The sequence below is a fragment of the Passer domesticus genome, chromosome 15, assembly GCF_036417665.1.
Source record: "Passer domesticus isolate bPasDom1 chromosome 15, bPasDom1.hap1, whole genome shotgun sequence".
NCBI classification, from domain to species: Eukaryota; Metazoa; Chordata; class Aves; order Passeriformes; family Passeridae; genus Passer; species Passer domesticus.
In genome coordinates, this window is record NC_087488.1 from 2,758,622 (window position 1) to 2,778,318 (window position 19,697).

The window sequence follows — 19,697 nt, forward strand, 5'->3', positions numbered from 1 at the left end:
CACCCCTATGAACCACCATCCCCACATCCCACCTGAGTGTCCCTGCCCAAACCCACCAGTGCTGGGAGCCACAAGGACTGTGCTGGGCAGGTCCCCACCCCGTGCACAGCCAGTCCTCTCCCAAAGAGCTGCTGTGGTTCCACCATGTCCAGCCTGCTTCAGGATCCCTGACACCAAGCCCAGAGAACACAGGCCTGCAGGAGCTGCTCCTGCTCATCCCTGCCTCTAATTATGTACAGCCTCTAATTATGTCCGTGCAGTGTCACCCTGGCAGTCCAACACCACCAGAGCAGCGTGCAGGGAATCTGGGATGGAGGGACACTCCAGAGGTGGCCACAGCAGGAAGCTGTCTGCATTCAACGTTTATTTTCTGCCTCCCAGACCTTGCTCCTGCCCCAGACAGATCCACCACGCCTCAGGAACCTGCTGAGCACCTGGGGCCAGGCCAGGAGCTGTCCCAGCAGCACCAGGACTGCATCCTGCTGGAAATCTGTCTTTGTCCCCCTGCTTGTGGGCAGATTCAGCAGAAGCGTGGCTGCAAGGGGGTGGTTGGCACCTCGAGTGGGACTTTGCAGCTCCCAGCAGAGCCCTGGGGACCCGACCTGCTGCTGGGGCTGAGGTTACACAGGCACCAAAGGGCTGGGCAAGAGCTCCTGCCTGGCTGCAGGCACCGACAGATGGAAAACATGGCAAATGGACTGATCTACAGCATTTAGACAGGGTTAAAAGCTTTTTACATCAGCTAAAAATGGCACGGTCCCACAGCATGTGCGGGAGGTGGGAGGTGCCCACTCCGTGCCCCAGGCACCCCAACCCTCACCCGGCGCTCTCCCTGGCCGTGTGCCAGCACAGAGGGGTGCCCCCAATCCCCGGAGCTCTGCTTTGGGGTCACGGCCCCGGCAGCTCAGAGCTCAGCCCCGGCCAGGCTGCGCGCCCTGCCCCGGGCACGGGAGCTGAGCTGGGCTGGGCTGGGCCGGGCTGGGCTGGGCTGAACTGGGCTGAACTGAACTGAACTGAACTGAACTGGGCTGGGCTGGGCTGAGCTGGGCTGGGCCGGGCTGGGCTGGGCTGGGCTGAACTGAACTGGGCTGAACTGGCCTGGGCTGGGCTCCTCCTGGCTCTAGGCTCCTTCCCCCGCTCACCTGCGGCGTTTTTAGGTATTTCTCCTGCCACGTGTCCACCCTGAACTGATCCCACCTCGCAGGTCAGCGAGCTGGAAATGAAAACATTTCCCAGGGCAGCAGCTCCTGCTGTTCCCACCGAGCTGAGCGAATCCCGGAGCCAGGATGCAGGCTGCCACCTTTTGGCAGAATGGCAGAGACTTCACATCGATAATTTCTGCCAGTTAAACGAGGCAATAAAATACCTTCGGCATCATTACTCAATTATGAGGCTTGCAAACTGGCAAGTAACTCAGTTATCTAAGTTTACATATGACTCAAAATTTTTGGTCTGGATTTAATGCCAGCAAAATTGATTGCCAAATCAAATGTATTTTATGTCAAATTTAATCTCTTCCAGGTTTGAGTTTTGTTTTTTTTGTTTCCTTGAGCCCCAACACCTATAACAGGGCCCAGACACAGAAGGGATCAAATACAAGGTGAGGGACATGAAGGGCCCCTGAGCAGTGCCAATCACAAATCTCACCAGAAAAAAAAAAAAAAAAAAAAGAAAAATTGATCTGGGGGTGATCCCAAGCAGCTACAAATGAAGCTAATTTTGGAGAGGAGGTCCCTGCAGGGCCCTGCTGCACCTCACACGCTGCAGAATGAAGGCTGATGCATTTCCTCAGCTGGCCGAGCCCCGAGGATGCTTTACCACAGCTGTGCAAACAGCTGATTGAAAAGCAGATGCTCCCAGCAAACAGCTCCTGCCCTTCCCACCCAGGGATCTCAGGACAGCAGCAGGAAAACTGGGCAGGAGCTGCTGCCAGCCCCTCCCTGTGCCACCCACAGCGCCAGGGCTGCTGGCAGATGTGGTACCAAGCCAGCCTTTCTGGGCTTGCAGAGCACCCCAAAGAGCAGCTGCGAGCTCTCCAGAAGGAAATTTTTGTGCAACATGAACATCCTGAGTGGGAGGTGTCCCCTGGCTCCCAACAGTGCCTGCCTGGCTTTGGATAACTCTTCCATGTGGTGGCCAAAGCCTGAGTGAGGGTGAGACCCCGGGGTGACCGCAGCCAGCCTGCCCCCAGCAGTCCCACGTTTATGGCTGCACAGTGCCCATTAGTGCCTAAATAACAGCAGGGTTAAGTCTGATGCCCTGAGGCAGCCCAGGGTGCCCAGGGCTGAGCTCCAGCCCCCAGCCTCCTCCCGGGACACCCCAGGACCCTGCCCCACTCTTTGGTGCAGTTTTGCACCATGCCACAGGTGAGTGTGTCACTAAACTCCTCCTTTTCTGTTGGTGGTACATCTTGGAGTTTATTTCGGATGGTTTGGAAGTTAATTAGCTCAGCAGATGGCATTAAGGGGGGAAAGCTGCTGCACAAGGCTTTGGGCTGAGGCTGCCTGTGTGCCCTGGCAGGCAGAGCAGGCAAGGGGACAGGACCTGTGACATGTGCCAGCTTCCCTGTGGGGTGCCACGCTCGTCTCCATCACTCCGGGCTCCACCCCCTCCTGCCAGCCTGGTGGCCGTGCCGTGCCGTGCCGTGCCATGCCGTGCCGTGCCGTGCCGTGCCAGGGACCTGTGCCCATCAGCTCCCAGCCCTGCCGCCCTGGGGCTCCATTTCACAGGCCATCACAGCACCAGCTCTGCAGCAGCTTGTCCCCACTCGGGAGAGCCAAGTGGCACGTTCCCCTCTCCCCACACCCCTCCAAGCCCCTCCAAGCCCCTCCAAGTCCCTACCTTGGCCTCGGGCCCGGCCGCCGTGTGAGCAGGGCAGCGGCGAGGGCATCCTCGTGGCCCGGGAGGATGCAGCCCCTCCGTGTCCCGCTCAGCTCCTTATCCCCAGGGCTTTGCTCCCTCCTCGACGATGCCCAAGCTGAGGGCAGAGCCACCCTGCCGCCGGTGTCCCGCTGGGACCCGGGCCGGGCGATGCTCGGCAGCACCTGGGGCAGGTGGGCGGCTTCCCCCGCCGCTCCCAGCCCGGCGGCTTCTGTCTCTTTCCGTTCTCTCCGCGCCCCTTCCTGCCCCGGCTCTCGCAGATCTTCCTTCCTGTCAGCGTGGGGCTGCCCGATGCAAATCGGGCTGAGGGATCGGCCGAAAGCCGTGTGAGCCGGGGCTGCCCCGGGATGCTCCGTGCCCCGACATTCCCTCGCTGCCCACGCTGTCTCCCAAAAGCCACGAACAACCCCAGCGACATCCAGACTGCTGCCAATCCACTTGGAGCACATCCATGAGCTCGCCCGGCCTGGGAGAGCCGAGGGGTTTTGCTGCACACCCCAAACTGGCCAGGAGCGCTGGGAATATCCCATGGGAGAGGCTGGACGTGCAGCGGCTCTGCCCTTCCTTGGGCCGTGCAAAGAAATAATTGCACGAGTAAATGAAAGTTGTGTTTTGACAGAGTGGGATAAAAGGGTGGGAATAGCCTCCCTTTCCTCCAAAGCCGTTCTCCTGCCCTTGCCAAAGCTTCCTGGAATTAGGATTTGTCTCCAAGGAGCTGGATCCCATCCCACCAAGGAGCCAGAGCAGCGGGACCGGCAGGATCTCCCCTCCCCAGCTCCACACACGCAGGTGGGCTCCGTGACTATTTTCCATTTTTGTTCAACAAAATTTGTAAATCTTCCATTTGTAAATCCTAAAAAAATGTCACTGGCATTCAGGCTGGTGGGGGTCAGGGTGGGCTCGTGGCCTCGGAGCTGTGCGTGGGGAGGGGAGCTGGGGGCAAGCAGGAATTGGGGCCTCCAGCCACGCTTTGAGCCGTGCCCCCCAGCCTCCCCCTCTGCCCGCCCCACGCTGTGCCCAGTAAGGGTTAAAAGCTTTTCTCTGGCGGGTTTGGGGCCTGTTGGTAATTTCCCCGCCTGGAGGGGGGTTTCAGAGGAGCTGGCAGCTGGTAATTCCCAGCAGCCAATCTGTAGCTAAAATCCCTCACATCCAAAATGACTGTGCAGAAACCCCGGTCAGGGCTGCACCTCCTCCAGCTTTCACAATTCATCACTGATCTGAATTAACACATTGAAATATCTCTTTGCCACTGTGAATTACACATGCCTCATGCATTTTGTGGGTCATTTACCAGATTCACCCCCAAATTTCCCAATTTATTTGTTTATTAGACCAAACCCACGGAGTTCCCGGCAGTTTGCCCGCAGCCCCTCCGGAGGGGCAGCAGAGGTGAGGAAAGGCCCAGGGTGGCTCTGTTTGTTGACTCCAGCGGTTGCTTGGCAGGAGAGTGCCCGGGGACAGATCTCAGCTCAGACCTGCACAGTCACCTGCCTGGGGACAACGAACCTGGGGACAACGAGCGGTCCCAGCTCTACAGGGAGCAGCAGGACGAGCCTGGGGAACAGCCCGGCTTCCACACCAAGGAAACCTTACTGGTCTGGGACGCTCGGGGGGTCCCGGGGAGGAAGGGACACAACGCCCAGTCACCTCCCAGAGGGTGACGCGGTGGCTTTTGGGTTTTAAGCGGGTTTCCTGAACAAGACGGCTGGGCAAAGGGATGGGACAGGATTGGAGATGGGGTGAGATGGGGTGGGACAGGACTGGGGGTGGGATTGGGGATGGGACTGGGGGTGGGATTGGGGATGGGACTGGGGGTGGGATTGGGGGTGGGACGGGATTGGGGATGAGTTTGGAGGTGGGATTGGGGGTGGGATGGGATTGGGGATGGGGTGGGATGGGACTGGGGGTGGGATTGGGGATGGGATTGGGGGTGGGATTGGGGGTGGGATTGGGTGTGGGATTGGGGGTGGGATTTGGGGGTGGGATTGAGGGTGGGATTGGGGGGTGGGATTGGGGATGGGCTTGGGGTGGGATTGGGGGTGGGATGCGATGGGATTGGGGATGGGGTGGGATTGGGGGTGGGATTTGGGGTGGGATTGGGGGTGGGATTTGGGTGTGGGATTGGGGATGGGATTGGGGGTGGGATGCGATGGGAGCGGAGCCCCACGCCGGCGGTGGGCGGGGCCAGGCACTGGTGGGCGTGGCCTGACTGGGATGGGCATCTGAGCCCCGCCCGGAGGGGCGTGGCCGAGCGCAGTCGGGTGAAGTCGAACACAATCGGGCCGCGCCGAACCGACGAACGCACGCAGCTCCAGCTCAGCCGTGTAGAGCCGAACCGAGCCGAACGCAGCCGAGCGGAGCCGATTGGACCCGAACGAAGCCGGGCAGATCCGAGGTGAGGAGCCGTGTGAGGGGAGGCGCGCCCGGTGCCCCGGGACCCGCGATGGCCCCGCAGCCGCCCCGCTCCCTCCCTGCCCGCTGCCCCCCGGGATCCGCGATGGCCCCGCAGCCGTCCCGCTCCCTGCCCTCCTCCCTCCCTCCCTCCCGGGACCGGTGCGGGGGCTGAGCCGCGGCCGTGCGACCCCGCTGCTTCTCGCCCTGCCAGAGCCCCGGGACCGCCCGCGCTGCTGCATGGCCGGGAAGAAGCTGATCGTGGTGTTCGGGGCCACCGGTGAGTGCTCGGGGGAAGGCCCGGGCTGTGCCGGGGGCGGAGGCGTCGGTGGTGCCCGAGCGGCCGGGGCTGAGGAGGCCGAGCAGGGCGGGGAGCGAGCGCGGCTCGGTGCTTGTGGGGCCGGGCCGCCCCGTCCCGCGGCCCCGGCGCATCGCGGGGCCCTGAGCGCTGCTCCCGCAGGGGCCCAGGGCGGCGGCGTGGCCCGGGCGCTGCTGGACGACGGGAGCTTCAAGGTGCGCGCCGTGACGCGGAGCCCCAGGAAGAAGGAGGCGGAGGAGCTGAGGCGCAGGGGAGCCGAGGTGGTGAAGGCAGATCAGGACGATGAGGCATCGCTGGAGCGGGCCTTGGCGGGTGCCTACGGAGCCTTTATTGTCACCAACTTCTGGGAACACTGCAGCAAGGAGAAGGAAATCGAGCAGGTACCTGTCCTGACATTAACTGGGACCATGTGTGGGTGGGTCATGACTAGCATCAAAGTGGGGACTGCTCTTGGAGCATCCGTGGCAGCCCTGATGGTTTGAGGAGCCAGTCCAGAAGACCCCAAGGCCTCACAAACACTAGGTTCCAGTTCTTGCAAAGCCAAGACTTGTTCTCTGTTCCCTCGCAGTTGCATGGCTCCAGGGTCTGGTGCCTTCAGGAGCTGATAAATTTGTTATGGAGAGCACTTCCCAGGAGCTGGAGTAGCAGGAGTGGGAGCACTTGGCTCCTCAGAGCCTTCCCGGGGCAGAGCTGGGATTGTTGCTGCCTGCAGACCATTAGCTCTCTGTGCTTGCAGCTTTGAGGCCAAAATCCTGCAGTACCAGAGATCCCAAGGGTGGTGTTCATGCCAGGACAGATACTGCAGGGTGCTGAGTTGCCACACCTGGATGGCAACAAACAAAAGATAAGACAGTTTAGGGCGGGTATGTTGGCCAGGCGGATTCTTTCTGCTGGTGCTTGCATGTTTGGTGGAGCAGCGAGCTCCAAAGCTGGAGGGTGTGTGGCCTTTCTGAAGTAGGACGGGGTAAGGAGAGGATTCAGCTCCACCTGGACAACTCACTGTGCTCCCAGCTGAGGGCTGGTGGGAGTCGGATCCTCCCCAGAGGGCAGGGAGGTGTGGGGATGATGGGGATGTCCCACTTCCCCCTTCATGGCTGGTTTGTCCCCTGGCCCAGGGACAGCGTCTGGCTGACCTGTCCAAGCGGCAGGCTCTGCGCCACGTCGTGTTCAGCGGCCTGGAGAACGTGCACCAGCTGACGGGGGGCCGCCTGGAGGTGCTGCACTTCGATGGCAAAGGCGTGGTGGAGGAGTACTTCCAGAAAATTGGGGTCCCCACCACCATCATCCGCCTGCCCTTCTACTTTGAGAACTTCCTCTCCATCTTCAAGCCACAGAAGGCCCCGCAGGGAGATGCCTTTGTCCTGGGTAAGGAGGAGCTCTGGCTCTGTGGGTCACTGTCCTGTGGCTGTGCCAGTGGGGCTGTGGGCTGGTAGCATGAAGAGGCCTATACCAGCTTGACCACAGCAAGCTGCATTATGGTCTTCAGACCTTCAGGCCTGCAGGAAAGCACCAGGATCCTGTTTGTGGTGCTGGGGGCTGTTCTGCAGATCCCAGAGCAGCTCTGGACACCCCAAGTCCCTGCGTGTGGGATGGTGGAGGTTGTGGGGCTGCAGGTGACTCACGATGCTGCTCTGCTGTCAAGGTCTCTTAGCTCAGCCCTGCTCTCCTGCCTTGCCATGCTGATGGGTGCCCTCATCCCTCCCTCACCTCATGTCCAGAGACTGAAAACTCCGCTGCACCTCCTCAGAGCTGGGCTGCACTGCAACTGGGATCAATCTCTCCATACAGAGCTGCCCATGGGGGACACTCCCATGGATGGGATGGCTGTGGAGGACCTTGGGCCCGTTGTGCTTTGCCTGCTGAAGTCCCCAGGGGAATACATTGGCCAGGTGATAGGACTCAGCACAGGCAAGCTCACCGAGGCAGAGTACGCTGCCGTCCTCTCCCAGCAGACGGGCAAGACTGTGACAGCCAGCAAGGTAGGAAGTGTCCCTTAGTGTAGGGGATGTTCCTGAGGGACTCACAGCTCGTTTTGGTACAGCCCAGCACCGACCTGCCCTGTTGGTATTGTCACTGAGCTCATGCCTGTGGGGCACACAGATGTGTCTGGGCAGGTCTGTGCCTGGCTCTGAGGGATAACAGAGCCAGGGATGGGCACCTGCACAACAGGTTTCTGCTGGGTGCCCTTCCCTTGAGCAGGGTTCCTCCAGGGCTTTGCTGTGTCACCATTACAACAGACCTGGCCTCTGTGCTGTGTCACTGTTAACAACACCCTGACCACTCCCTGCCCCTTCGTGACTTATTTTTAATCTTTGTTTGCAGTTCAGTTGTGCCTCAGGCAGCCAATACAATGGATGAGGGGTATGGTGGCTCCCTGAGAACAAAGTGCATTTCATTAGAAACAAAGCTGCTCTGATGCTCTCTGCAGGTTCTGCTCTCCCAGAAGTGCAATGAACCAAATCCTCTGATTCAGGCAGGGAACAATGTTTTGGGGTGCCAAGTGCCAACCTGAGGTGCCTCCTGGATCACCCAGTTTCTAGAATCCCTCAGCCATAGCTCTGGTGTGAGGCAGGGCTCCCTCACAGCTGCTCCAGCCCCTGGCCAGCTGTGTGCCAGAGCTGGGGGTGGCTTTAGGCTGGCTGGGCTGTTCCTGCCAGGAGGGGCTGCATCCTTTGCCCAACCCCAGCAGAAGTGCCTTGCAGAGCCCTCTGCACCAGTGGCAATGCTGACAGGCTGCTGTAGCAGAGCCCTCATCACATCCCCTCAGAGGCTGAGGGGAAGCCCCAGCAGCCTCTGAAACAGTTTTTCCCCCAATTCTGTTGGCAGATCTCCCCTGAGGAGTACGAGAAGCGGGACTTTGCTGGGGCCAAGGAGCTGGCTGCCATGTTCCGTTTCTACGCGCTAAAACCAGACCGCAACGTGGCCCTGACCATGAAGCTGAACCCCCAGGCCCGCACCTTCCAGCAGTGGGTGGGGGACAACAAGAATGCCTTCTGAGCCTCCTCTTCCTCCCTGGTTTCTGCAGCAGGTACGGGGACCTGGCTGAGGAGGTGAGGTGCCCTGAGCCATGCTGCCTTCCCAGTAGTGCCCCAGGGAGAGGCTGATCCTGCCCCAGCTGGGGAGAGCTTGGCCCACTTGCTGGTCCATGTGTGTGCTCCTGCAGCGTGGTTGGGACTATTTAGGCAGCTAGAACAAGAGGAAGGGCTGGACAGCACAGGCAGAGGGGTGGCAGAAGTGCTGCCTTTGCACTCTGTCCTCAGGGAGGTGTTGCTTTAGTCATTGTGGGTGTTTTAGGGTGCTGGAGGCTTGTTTTCCCAGGATCACCTCCTTTCCCAGGCAGCTCTGAGCATATGGCACCACGTGGTAGGCTGAAGGTGTGTACCCCAAAGGCAGTGCCTTTGTGGCAGGTATCCATGGCCAGGGCTGCTGCAGGCTCCTAAGCAAACAGAAGACAGGAATTTCTCCAGGGATCTGGTTTGGGCACTGCAGGTGAGCCACTGGAGACATGAATACTTAGGGTCAGCCCAGCAAGCAGGGACTGCAGTGACTTCCTGTAGTGTAACACAAAAGCTGAGGCAGATTCCTCATCATAGAGCTCTGGCCCTGGTCCTTGGGCTCCTGGAGCTAATTTCAGTCACTGTCCCAAGGAGCTGAGATAAAACTCAGCTTTTCTAGACTGTCCAAGGTTCAGTGGAAAAGCCCCTTCCCCTCATGTACCTAAAGTACTGCTCAGACAGGGCAGCTTTGTGTTTAAAGTCAATCCCAGCCCCCAGCAATGCTGGAGCCGTCCAACCCTGTCTCCTCCTTGGCCCAGACCTTCATCCTTGTTATGAGGGGAGGGAAAGGGGGTGACAGAGCAGGTGGAAGAGCAGACAAGGCAGCAAGGCACAGCACGTGTTAAATATCTTTATGAAGTCCATCTTATTTACATGGGTACAGAATCACTTTACAGAAGTTTAATCAGGAGCCAACGCGTGCTTTATTTCAGCAAATTAAGAAGGGCAAGACTACAGCATGTCCCTGTTTAACTGGGGTTGAACTGATTAGTATGTGGGCTGATGGTACCTGCACAGTATCACAAACACAGCAGGCTACAGTAACCATGGAATACTCACTGCAAGAGCTCAGCTCCGTCTGGAAGGAGTGATCCACCTCACTTGCACTCTCACACAAGTTAAACAACGATGCTTTGACCAATCCTTTACGCTACGGGTGTTGCACTAAAGTAATAAAATATTTTTGTCCCCAACTGGCAAAGGGCTCAGTGATCGACTTGTACCAGTCCAGAAGCGACAGCAGTTGTGTGGTAACTTTAGTTATTTGGGGGATAAACTTGAGGCAAAGTGCAGATTCCATCACTGCTCTGTGCAGGCAATCAGCAGGATAGAGAAAGCCCAGGGCTGTGAGGGAGCCAGGCCAGCTGGGCTCAGACAACACCCAGCCACAGGGAGGTTCCACTTGGAGCTGTGCAGGGCAGCAGGGCTGTCGTGAAGACAAGGTTAGACCTTCCTGACCCACCAAGTCTCCTGGAGAGTTCACCAAGCACACCTGGCATTCCAAAGGGCACCTGAGTGAGCAGCTGGTGTGCTTGGTCTCCACACAGCATATTGCTGCTCTGTGCTGGGCTATTTGTTTCACATTTCCTCTGGTTTGGATCCTAAACAATACTTCAACTTTAGCTTTTACCAAATGAGCTTCCAGCAGCAGTGGGGTTGTGGAGCAGCCTCCAGAGAGCCACACTTCTGCTAAGCTGGTGTTTTCCTTCACTGCCAGTTCTTAGGACAGTGGATGGGGTTTGTGTTGGTGCCTTGGTGGTCTTTGGCCTCTCCAGCTGGGATTCTTGCTGTGCTGCTGACTGACATCCTGTGTTCTCCAGAGCCTGGCTGCCAGAAAGATTCACCCCCAACTGCACGGATGACCTGCTGCTGCTGGCTCCTAGTTCCCAGTAGAACGTTTTCCTGCAGTTGAAGTGAGAGGAAGGTTACAATTTCCTGGCTGTATCAGCACACAGCCCACTCTGGGAGCACCTCCCCTCCTGATCTGCTGTCACACTCTCAGCCCTACAGCACAGCCAGCTTTGAAGCCTACAAAGATGCAAAGCTGAGCCCCTGGAATCCCAGACTCTGTGTCTGCTGTAGATGATTCCAAGTCTCGGTGCTCCCTCATAACAGGTCAGCACCAAGTGAAACTCCTGAGTTACACTGCAGTGATGCGTGGTGGGGTTTGCTGTGCTCTGTGACAAAGGCTGGCTCCTCCCTGGTGCTGTAAGCCCACAGCAGGGGTGAATCCAGCCCGAGTGTGCCAGCACCAGTGGCTCTGCAGCCCAGGATTTGTGTGGCAGAACCCGGTCCCAGTGGGACCAGCTCATGGGAACACCCTCAGTGCTTGGAACTGGGCACAGCTCCAGCAGCAGAGCTGCAGGGGAGGCCAGCCACCACCCCCAAGGGTGCACCCAGCATCTGTGCTGCTCTTTGCTGCAGCAACAATGCACTTTAATCCCTGGCTTGTTGCTCCAGGTCCCAGGGGACAGCTAGGGCTGTGCACACTCCCGGCTGGAAGGCCTGAGGCTAAGTGAGAAGCAACGCTGTGCTATTGTGCTTCCACCTCCCAAGAAGTGCTCAGTGTGGGGGAAAGACAACAGTGAAACACGAGAGACCTCCTACCTCGGATGGGGTGTCAGGAGGTAAACATTTTCTTAAGTTTGGAAAGGAATCCCTCCTTGTTCTCCTGAGCCTCAGGCCTATCCCCGCCTGCGTGAGCGCTAGCCGTGGCCCTGCCACCTGGACACAAACAGCAAAGGGCTGCAGTCAGACATCTCCCACCAGGACCAGAGGGGTGTTTTGGACAGGGAATGGCCCAGACAAAGCAGCTGCTTGTGCTGCTCCCTCACATCCAGGACTGGACCCCTTGCAGTGGAAGCACTGGAAAGCCTGGATCCCAGAAGTGGAAAAGCCAACCATGAGCTCAGGTGCTGAGCTGTTCCCTTCCCCTCTCCCCAGCCCTTCAACTGCCAAGGGAATTCTCTTGCAGCACAATTGAGTCAGGGACCCCAAAGGCTTTGGAAACAAGCACTTGGAAGTGAGTCTGCCACTAAAAACAAGTGGTGAACTCGATCACAGCCAGCCAGGACTTTACAGGGTTAAAAGATCTATACTGGTGGTCCCTGAAACAAGTTTTTCCTGTTTCAAGGTTGTGTCCTTGCAAAGCAGTGCAAAACCACACCAGGAGCCTGATTTGTGTCACTGCAAGCAACACTCAGACAGTGTCAAGCAGAAAATTAACTCATGTAGAATGAAAAAGGCTACAAGTATTTCAGACTGACTGTCCAGATAAGGAGTGTTAAAATTATCCTGTATGAACAGGTCCTGAGAACTTGTTTGTCCCTCAGAAGTGGCTATAATGAGAACAAAGGAGACCTGTTTGCTAATCTGTTTTTTTCTACAGTAAAACCATCACCAACAAGATCCCAAAAGCCCCCTCAAGCTTTCTTTGTGCCCAGAGAACATGGAGTCTGGTGTTCCCCAGCCTCCCAGGGCTGAGTGCTGGGCTCAGACTGATGCAATGGGATGAAATCCCGAGGCAGGACACGCCTCCCTCAGCACAGCCTGTCTCTACACTGCAACCTACTGGCGTTGTTTTAACTCACCTTGCTGCTTATCATGGTAAAAACTGGCAGGTTTGCTTTGTAAAAAATTATTTTGAAGGGGTTATTTTTCCTCTTTGGCACACAAGTGCCTTTAAAAAGCTGGAATGGAAATTCAGTGCTCAGAGTTCTCTGCCCTTCCCCCAAGGCTGACTGTAATATAGGAAAGACATGTTTTTGGTATATATAATTACTATAAAACAGAACATTGGGAAGTATTTGGCAGATCCTGCACTTAAGCCTGTATTCCTCACACTTTGGCATGTAGTAGAGCAGATCCTAAGATCAATCAGCAGCTCCAAAAGGCTCTCACCTTTGCCTAGTCATAAATGCCCTGTCCAGTTTCAAATCAAAACCAAAATCCAATAGGCTTTAAGAAGTCCATTGTTTCAACTAAGCAAAGAAGAAACTGCTTTCCAGTAGTGAGAGACAAAGCTCCTTCCTAACTGTGTTACCATGTGTTGTGCCTTTAGCTGCTGCCTCTTCCAAGCACCTCATCCCTGAAACTTTGAACACAATTACTGAATCTCAATTTTCCATCTGGAGCTGGAGAGCAGCTCCACAAAGCTCCCAGCTGCCTTCACTCCTCCATCGTGCTGGACACTGTCCACTGACCAGAGCTGACACTGCCACCAATGGACACTCCCAGCCCAGGTTTCCCCACACACACAGAGCTCAGCCCCAACAGAAACCCCTGTCAGCATTCCAGGAGAAGCAGCCCTGCTGGACTGGGATCACACAGGAGATTGGCCTGAAGCACATTTGCTTTCCTGCCTCAAGGCAAATGCTGGCCCAGGGGAAGCAGGCAGCAGGAGGCATTCATCAGCACAGTTTGACTGGAGCCTGGAGTACTCAGTGCCTGCTCTCTGTTCACACATGGCTTTGCCCAGTAAGTACTGGAGTACAGCTTCCTGGGAAGGGGCTGTGTGCCACAGCCTGCTCACATCACAGCAGAACTGCTGTTAAAGCAGGCTGTGCTGCCACAGGCCTGCTGTGACCCTGGCTCACCTGGCTCCCCAGTGCCCAGGGAACACTGTGCCCTGCCACAGCAGCTGCCCAGGCAGGGCCAGGGCTGCCCCTCACCTGACGCCGTGCTGGTGACCCCGTTCACGGTGCCGTCCACGTCGGCCTCATCCTCGGCGTAGCTCATCATTAAGGCTCGCTGGCGATCCGTCAGCCTCCTGTGGCACCAGGACAGGGGGTCAGGGATGGCCTGGGGCCCACAGCCTCCCCCAGCAGCACCCACGGGGGGCAGGGATTGGAGTCCATTGTGTACAAATACACCAGGAATCCGTGTGCTCCTTAAATGAGCCATCTGTAAGGAATGATCTCCAGTGCAAGAGGAGACATAGGACCCACTGCATTTCACCTCGTGGAATTTTCACAACTTTTAAACAACATGTTTTGTAAAAAATTCTTAAGATTTCACAGGAACTTGTTTTAGCTCTACTTACTGAGGAACTTTTATCTTTATGTGGATGTAGTGGTCTCCATAGCCATAGCTGTTGACCTTGGGAATGCCTTTCCCACTCATTCGAATTTTCTGGTCTGGCTGAATACCAGGGGGTATCTATAAACACAAAGGTGTCACATTTATTACTCTAATTAAACATTTATATAATAATTAGACATCTATAAAAATTATCTGCTTCTCCAACAAGCTCTAAAGTAGGATGGGAGAGCTCTCATATGCTCATGCATTGAGATGCATCCCAAAGCTAAGCCAGTAAAGATGGAAAAGCTTTTGAAGGAATGAGTAAAGAACCTGACACAGCCTGTAGCCCTGCAGTTTAGGGTTTGTCCAGCAATCCCTTTCTTTCCCTGTCCCTACACAGCAACAGGAAAGAAGCTGTGACCAGGCACATCACAAACCACCCAAGGCTCATTCTGAAATGGAATACTGGCAGACCTGGGAGATTTTGCCCACCTCTGCAGCAAAGGAGAAGCCTTTGCTGTGGCCCACTGATTCATGGCCAGAATACTGGTACTCACCGTGATGTTGATTGTCTCATACAAGCCTTGACACCGGGCTGTGCCTCCCAGCACGGCCTGAGCTATTGAGATCAGGAGATCCGAGTGGATATCGGCTCCGTTTCGTCGGAACACAGAGCTCTTCTGAACCTGGAGGGCAGCAAAGTTCCAAAGAGCAGTGAGCACACCGTGTTCTTCTGCTAAACTGCTCCCAAGGGTCTCAGGAAAAAATATACCATCCCCAAACTGCATGGCTAAGAACTGTGAGTTAGTATTTGGTGTTCTAGTAAAACACAGATCTTGACATAACTGAATTAGCCAAAGGATTGGAAGGATCCCTGCTTCCTGCCTCAGGAACTCCCTCCCTAATCCTGCTGTCAGTTTATCCCTGTCACTACAGTTCTGCAGAGACAGACACTGCCTTGTCCAGCACCCTGAACAGGGGAAAGACAAAAGTGAAGGAAATGAAGCACCTTTCCAGTGGCCTCACAAGCTGGAACAGAATTAAACCCTCCTACACCATAAAAGAGGTGCTGAAAAAAATCTCCTCAAGAGGGATGTGTGTGGCAGGAGAAGACACCCAGCTACAGCACAGATGCAAAGCAGCCCTGAAGGTGGATCTGCAGAAGGACACTTCACCAGGCAGCCTCCTGCAGCACCTCCCACAGCTCTACCACCCCTGCCAGCAGGCAGCTCCTTCACATTTCCAAGTCAAAACCTCAAGGCATGAAGAACCTACTCTGCATTTTGATTCACACTACCCTAAGGGCCTGGTCCTGGAACAAGCAGCGATTCTTCATCAACAGATTCAAAGTTACTCTCCTTGCTACAATGCAGATCTCCTGCTGTCTCAGAAAGTTCACAGGGATCATATTACCTCAGCTGTTCCAAAGGATCACTGGCTCTTCCTCCTCTGCCCATTCTGCAGTCCTTTCCCAGGCAGTTGAGAAGGGAACAACCAACTTACATCATAAACCAGCTTGGGATACATACCCTGAACGTAATGAAAATTTCTTTCTTCCCCACAGGCATCCGAACTGTCTGCCCGTCCTCCACACCTGCAATCAGAACAGGAGGGAATGTGACCTTGCCTTATAACCCATGTGTGACATGGATACCTACAACTCTTGCCAATCACAAAAGCTGGCCACCACAGCCCAAAGGAGGGGGGTCAGCACATGTTTATACCTCTGAGGTGATCCCTACACCCTCAACACACTTGTGACTTCAATATTTACAGATTTCTCTATGCATTCTACAAATGCATTGGATTAAGGAACACTGCAGCCTCCACAAGCTGCAGGAAAATTACAGGCTGCTCACCCAGGGTGGTCTCAAAGAAGCAAGTCTTATTCCCACCACTGAATTCTCCTCTCTGGTGAGGAAGACAATCAGCACAGCCCTCTGAGCCAAACCAAGGCTTTCAGGATTCCCACCCTCTCCCCAAGCTTCATCAAGGACAAATGAAAGGCTCATGGCAACAAAACCTTTGGAGAGTCACCCTTCAAAACCTGCTTAGGAGGACTCAGGCAAGAACCAAAGCTCAGGAAGGGCAGAGCAAACACTTATATCCATGGCCAGAAGGCCCATCTCATCACTCGCCCATTTAATTGCCGAGCTCTCAAGGTGCTTTGCTTTAAAGACCATTTCTCTGCAGCAGAAAGGTCTTACACTGCTCCCCCATTTACACCAACAGAGGCAGTAAATAAGAGAGCAGCAGACAGGTAGAACACTGACCAGCTGGCACAGGAACCATCACTGTCTTCTTCTGCTTGGTCTGGCCTGTGCCCCGGCACATGACGCAGGGCGTGGTGATGATGGAGCCGCGGCCAGCGCAGCGCCGGCACGTGGAGCGCATCACGAACGGGCCCGTGTTGATCGTCTCCTGGGGAGCAACAAACACACGGTGGGCAAACAGAGGGTACTGAGATGGGGCTTCTCACACAGCACCTGTGAGCTCTGATCACACACACCCTGTCAGGACAGAGATACCCTTCAGCAATGGCCGCAGCAGAGAGCTGGCTCTGAAATCCACCCACCATCACTTGCCGATTTCCGCTGAACACCACCACAAGTGTCAGGTGGTGAGGGCAAGGGAAACACACCACCCTCAAAGTCTAGGCTTTAATGTACAAGAAGGAACAAAGCTCCTTACAGTGCTACAAACGTCTGTGTTCTGATGAAGCCAAGGACAATCCATTTACATGGATTACTGCCAGTGTCCAAGAAAACCTTACAGTGACTAAGCCCTGGACTGAACCACTGAAGCACATAAGGAATCAGATGCATGGTAACCCAAAGCCTGCAGCTCCATCATTACCTGCATCTTCTTATTTTATGATTAGCCATGGGTTTTCACCACCTTCTCCACCTTCCAAGTCAAAAGATACCCATTTACTGCCCAGGAATTTCAGAGCTGTTACAGTATATTCATATGGTTTGTGGGATGTGCAGCAGCAGAGGATCCCGCCTGAAGGCTCATGCTTCCAGCTGGGCACAGCACTCTAACACAAAGAAAATCTTCCCAGTGCCTATTAGCATCAAGCTGACATTAACTCAGCTTTGCCCAAGATAAGCTGATGAGTGTGGTGAGAATTTTTCACCATGGAATGAGTGAGTCTCCCCAAGAAGGGGAAGCAGAACTGGTGTCCTGCTCAGCACTTACCATGCCCGTGCCATTGCAGTAGTGACAGCGCTGAGCTTTGGTGCCAGGTTCGTGTCCCTTGCCATCGCAGCGCACGCAGGTGTCCTGCATGTTCACCACAATCTCCTTGTTAACACCTTTTGCAGCTTGGGTGAATGTCAGTTCCATGATATACTGCACAGGAAACATGGACATAGAGCCATGACTGAGGTGTGACAGGAGACTGGGAAGAGTTTAGGCTAAATACCAAACAATGCTTAACATAGAAATTCTCAGTTAAGATAACTGATCAAAAAAGGAAATTCTCCTTATATGAAAAAGGTCATTTTTAGTAAAACCAGGAGTAACAAACATTTCTGAAGACAACACATGAACTGTCAACACTTAAAGGAGCATTTAGCTGCAACACAAAGAACAAGACAGATTGTATTATGGGCCTCACTGCAACATGAAGGTAATTAAATTGCAAAATTATGCCAATTAAGCAGCCAAACACATTGCTGGAAGGCCTGGTTTATAGTTACAAGGTATTTTGTGGGTTTTAGCATTACAGATCAAAGCAGGCATAGGTAAATCAAGCTGCAGCAGAAACGATGCCTCTGGAGTGATGGAACTGCTCAGCAGTACTGGGTACAGACAGCAAACACCAGAGAAGTGTTTGCTGTGTGTTCAAGCTCAGAAAAATATCCTGTCTGGAGGTGTGGGGTGTGTTCCTGCACAGCTTAACAAAACTATGAGACTCTGCCCATGCCGTGGGACACTCACACACTGACATCCCCAGAAATAACTCCTTGCTGAAGCTCCCGCAGCACTCGGTGACAGAAGCTGGGGACAGACACTGCTTTGAGTTCCCCAGTCCTGAATAAAAGCACCTCCTACCTCCTGTGGCTGGTCAAAGACAGTCTGAAAATCGCCGAAAGGGGATCCTGAGAACTCCCCAAAGATCTTCCTGAAGAGCTCCTCGGGGTCGATGGAGGGGCCGCCGCTCCAGTACTGCCGCCCCGCGCCGGCGCCGGCCCCGGCTGCGCCCGCCTCGAAGCTCGCCGTGCCGTAGGCATCGTACTGCTTCCTCTTCACCTCGTCACTCAGCACCTGCGGCAACAACGGGGCCGTGCAGGCTCCAGGAGAACCCCTGCCTCGGGGCTCACACCTTCCACCAAGGTCCCGCCCAGCTCTCAGCACCATGAGAGTCAGGGACAAGGTGCTGCTTCCCTGGTGATTCTCGGCTCATCACCAGAAAAACAAGATTTTACTGATTTATAAAAAGCAGAATTAACTTATACTAAACAGCTGATCATTATTGTATCAGCTGAAGAGTGCTGGAATCAAAAAATAGGGCTGGGGGAGCACAGTGAAAGACCCTCTGTCTCAAAAACTGGCTGACAGGTTTTTTGTTTGATTATTTAAACTGACAATAATTCCATGGAAGTGACATCCATGCCAGTCATTGCTAAGGAAGGGGAAAACTGAAACAGCCCAAAGCAGCTAAATCAGCTATTGGACCAAGGAATTTCTTGGGATAGATGTGCCCCTGACTGAAGTGCATCAAAAAACAGCCATGGCTTTACAGGAAATCTTTGCCCTCATCTACTCTCTAGTCTTTCCTCCTTCTCATCACAACAAAATCCTGCTATTACCTCATAGGCTTCTGCCAGCTGAGAAAACTTCTCCTTCGCTTTGGGGTCGTCCTTGTTTGTGTCAGGATGGTATTTCTTTGCCAACTAAAAAACACAAACCAACTATTAGGGACAGGCAGGAGTTATTTACTTAAGCATATCTCACATGCCAGGAAAAACCCATCAGCAGAGCCTGACGTTCACTAGATGCATTCCCAGGAACTAAACTTTTTCATTTATCAACCCAAAACAAGGAACTACAGGAGCTGCTGCTAATCTTCTCAGCAATCCCAGATCCTTCTGGAAGGAGACAAGCGATGACAGCACAGGCAGACCATGCTTTGGAAGCGATCCCCAAGGCCATGTGCTGAGCTTTCCCACTGCCTCCTGCCCTTGTCTCCAAAGACGGGGACGGATTTGTTGTGTGCCCCAGCGAGGGGCAGCCCCGGCGGGTCCCGCCGCACCTGGTAATAGGCCTTCTTGATCTCCTTCTGCGTGGCGGTGCGGGGCACCCCCAGCACCTGGTAATAGTCCTCCTTGGCGCGGGCCGCGCTGCTGTGGAAGGCGGCGGAGGCGGCGGCGGCAGCGCCTTTCGTCCCTGCGGGAGAGGAGGGAGAGGGGCCGCCGTGAGGGCCGGGCCGGCTGGACGAAGGGGCACGGCCGGGGGAAAAGACCCGCGCCCCGCCGGCCCGGCCCGCCCGGCCCCGGCGCGCTCACCGGCGGCGCAGAGCCCGGCACGGAGCAGCAGGAGGCGGCGCGGGGCGCGGGCGGGCGGGGCGCAGAGCCCGCGGAGCAGCAGCAGCAGCGGCGGCCGCGCGTTCCCCGCCCCGCGCCCCGCGGCCGCCCCGACCCAGCGCGACGCGCTCCCGGCCACCATCTTGGCCCGCGCGCGGCGCTGCGCCTGCGCACCCTTCTGCGGGGACGGGCCGCGCATGCGCACGGCGCCGTGACCGTGGCCGCGCCATGCTTGCGCACGCGCGGTGCTCGGCAGGGCCGGAGGCTGAGGGGAGCGTGTGGCGGTCGCGGGGCCCGGGGGCAGCGGGCACGGAGCGCGCGGGGACACGGCTGGGACAGCCGGGCGCTGCCCCGTGAGAGCCCCGTGCGGCGGGCTGCCAGCCCTGCCCTCTGCCCGCCTGCGCCCCTCCAGGGCTGCTGCTGTTCTCCCGTAGCAGGAGACATAACATATCTCACAGGAGTGGAATAAAGGCTCCGAAGCCGCAGCGGGTGCAGCGC

General features: G+C 55.8%; 2 protein-coding genes across 4 annotated transcripts; one reads left to right on the forward strand and one right to left on the reverse strand.

The window, feature by feature from the left end:
* The first annotated feature begins 5,094 nt into the window (after window positions 1–5,094).
* Window positions 5,095–9,847, forward strand: NMRAL1 (NmrA like redox sensor 1). Of its 2 annotated transcripts, XM_064390912.1 has the most exons (6): window positions 5,101–5,275; window positions 5,486–5,551; window positions 5,732–5,970; window positions 6,706–6,955; window positions 7,379–7,569; window positions 8,417–9,847. In XM_064390912.1, exons 2-6 carry the CDS (start codon window positions 5,512–5,514, stop codon window positions 8,585–8,587), a joined length of 891 nt encoding a protein of 296 aa, XP_064246982.1. In that variant the 5' UTR covers window positions 5,101–5,275; window positions 5,486–5,511; the 3' UTR covers window positions 8,588–9,847. The 2 variants fall into 2 exon arrangements, with proteins under 2 accessions (XP_064246983.1, XP_064246982.1); XM_064390913.1 differs by lacking the exons at window positions 7,379–7,569; window positions 8,417–9,847 and adding an exon at window positions 7,233–7,366 and having other exon boundaries at window positions 5,095–5,275.
* Window positions 9,483–19,413, reverse strand: DNAJA3 (DnaJ heat shock protein family (Hsp40) member A3). Of its 2 annotated transcripts, XM_064390906.1 has the most exons (12): window positions 19,182–19,413; window positions 18,929–19,062; window positions 18,486–18,569; window positions 17,728–17,940; window positions 16,870–17,022; window positions 15,942–16,089; window positions 15,198–15,262; window positions 14,226–14,354; window positions 13,688–13,803; window positions 13,317–13,414; window positions 11,254–11,370; window positions 9,483–10,548 (listed from the first exon to the last, which is right to left on the reverse strand). In XM_064390906.1, exons 1-11 carry the CDS (start codon window positions 19,396–19,398, stop codon window positions 11,267–11,269), a joined length of 1,461 nt encoding a protein of 486 aa, XP_064246976.1. In that variant the 5' UTR covers window positions 19,399–19,413; the 3' UTR covers window positions 9,483–10,548; window positions 11,254–11,266. The 2 variants fall into 2 exon arrangements, with proteins under 2 accessions (XP_064246976.1, XP_064246977.1); XM_064390907.1 differs by lacking the exon at window positions 11,254–11,370.
* Window positions 19,414–19,697: the final 284 nt, after the last annotated feature.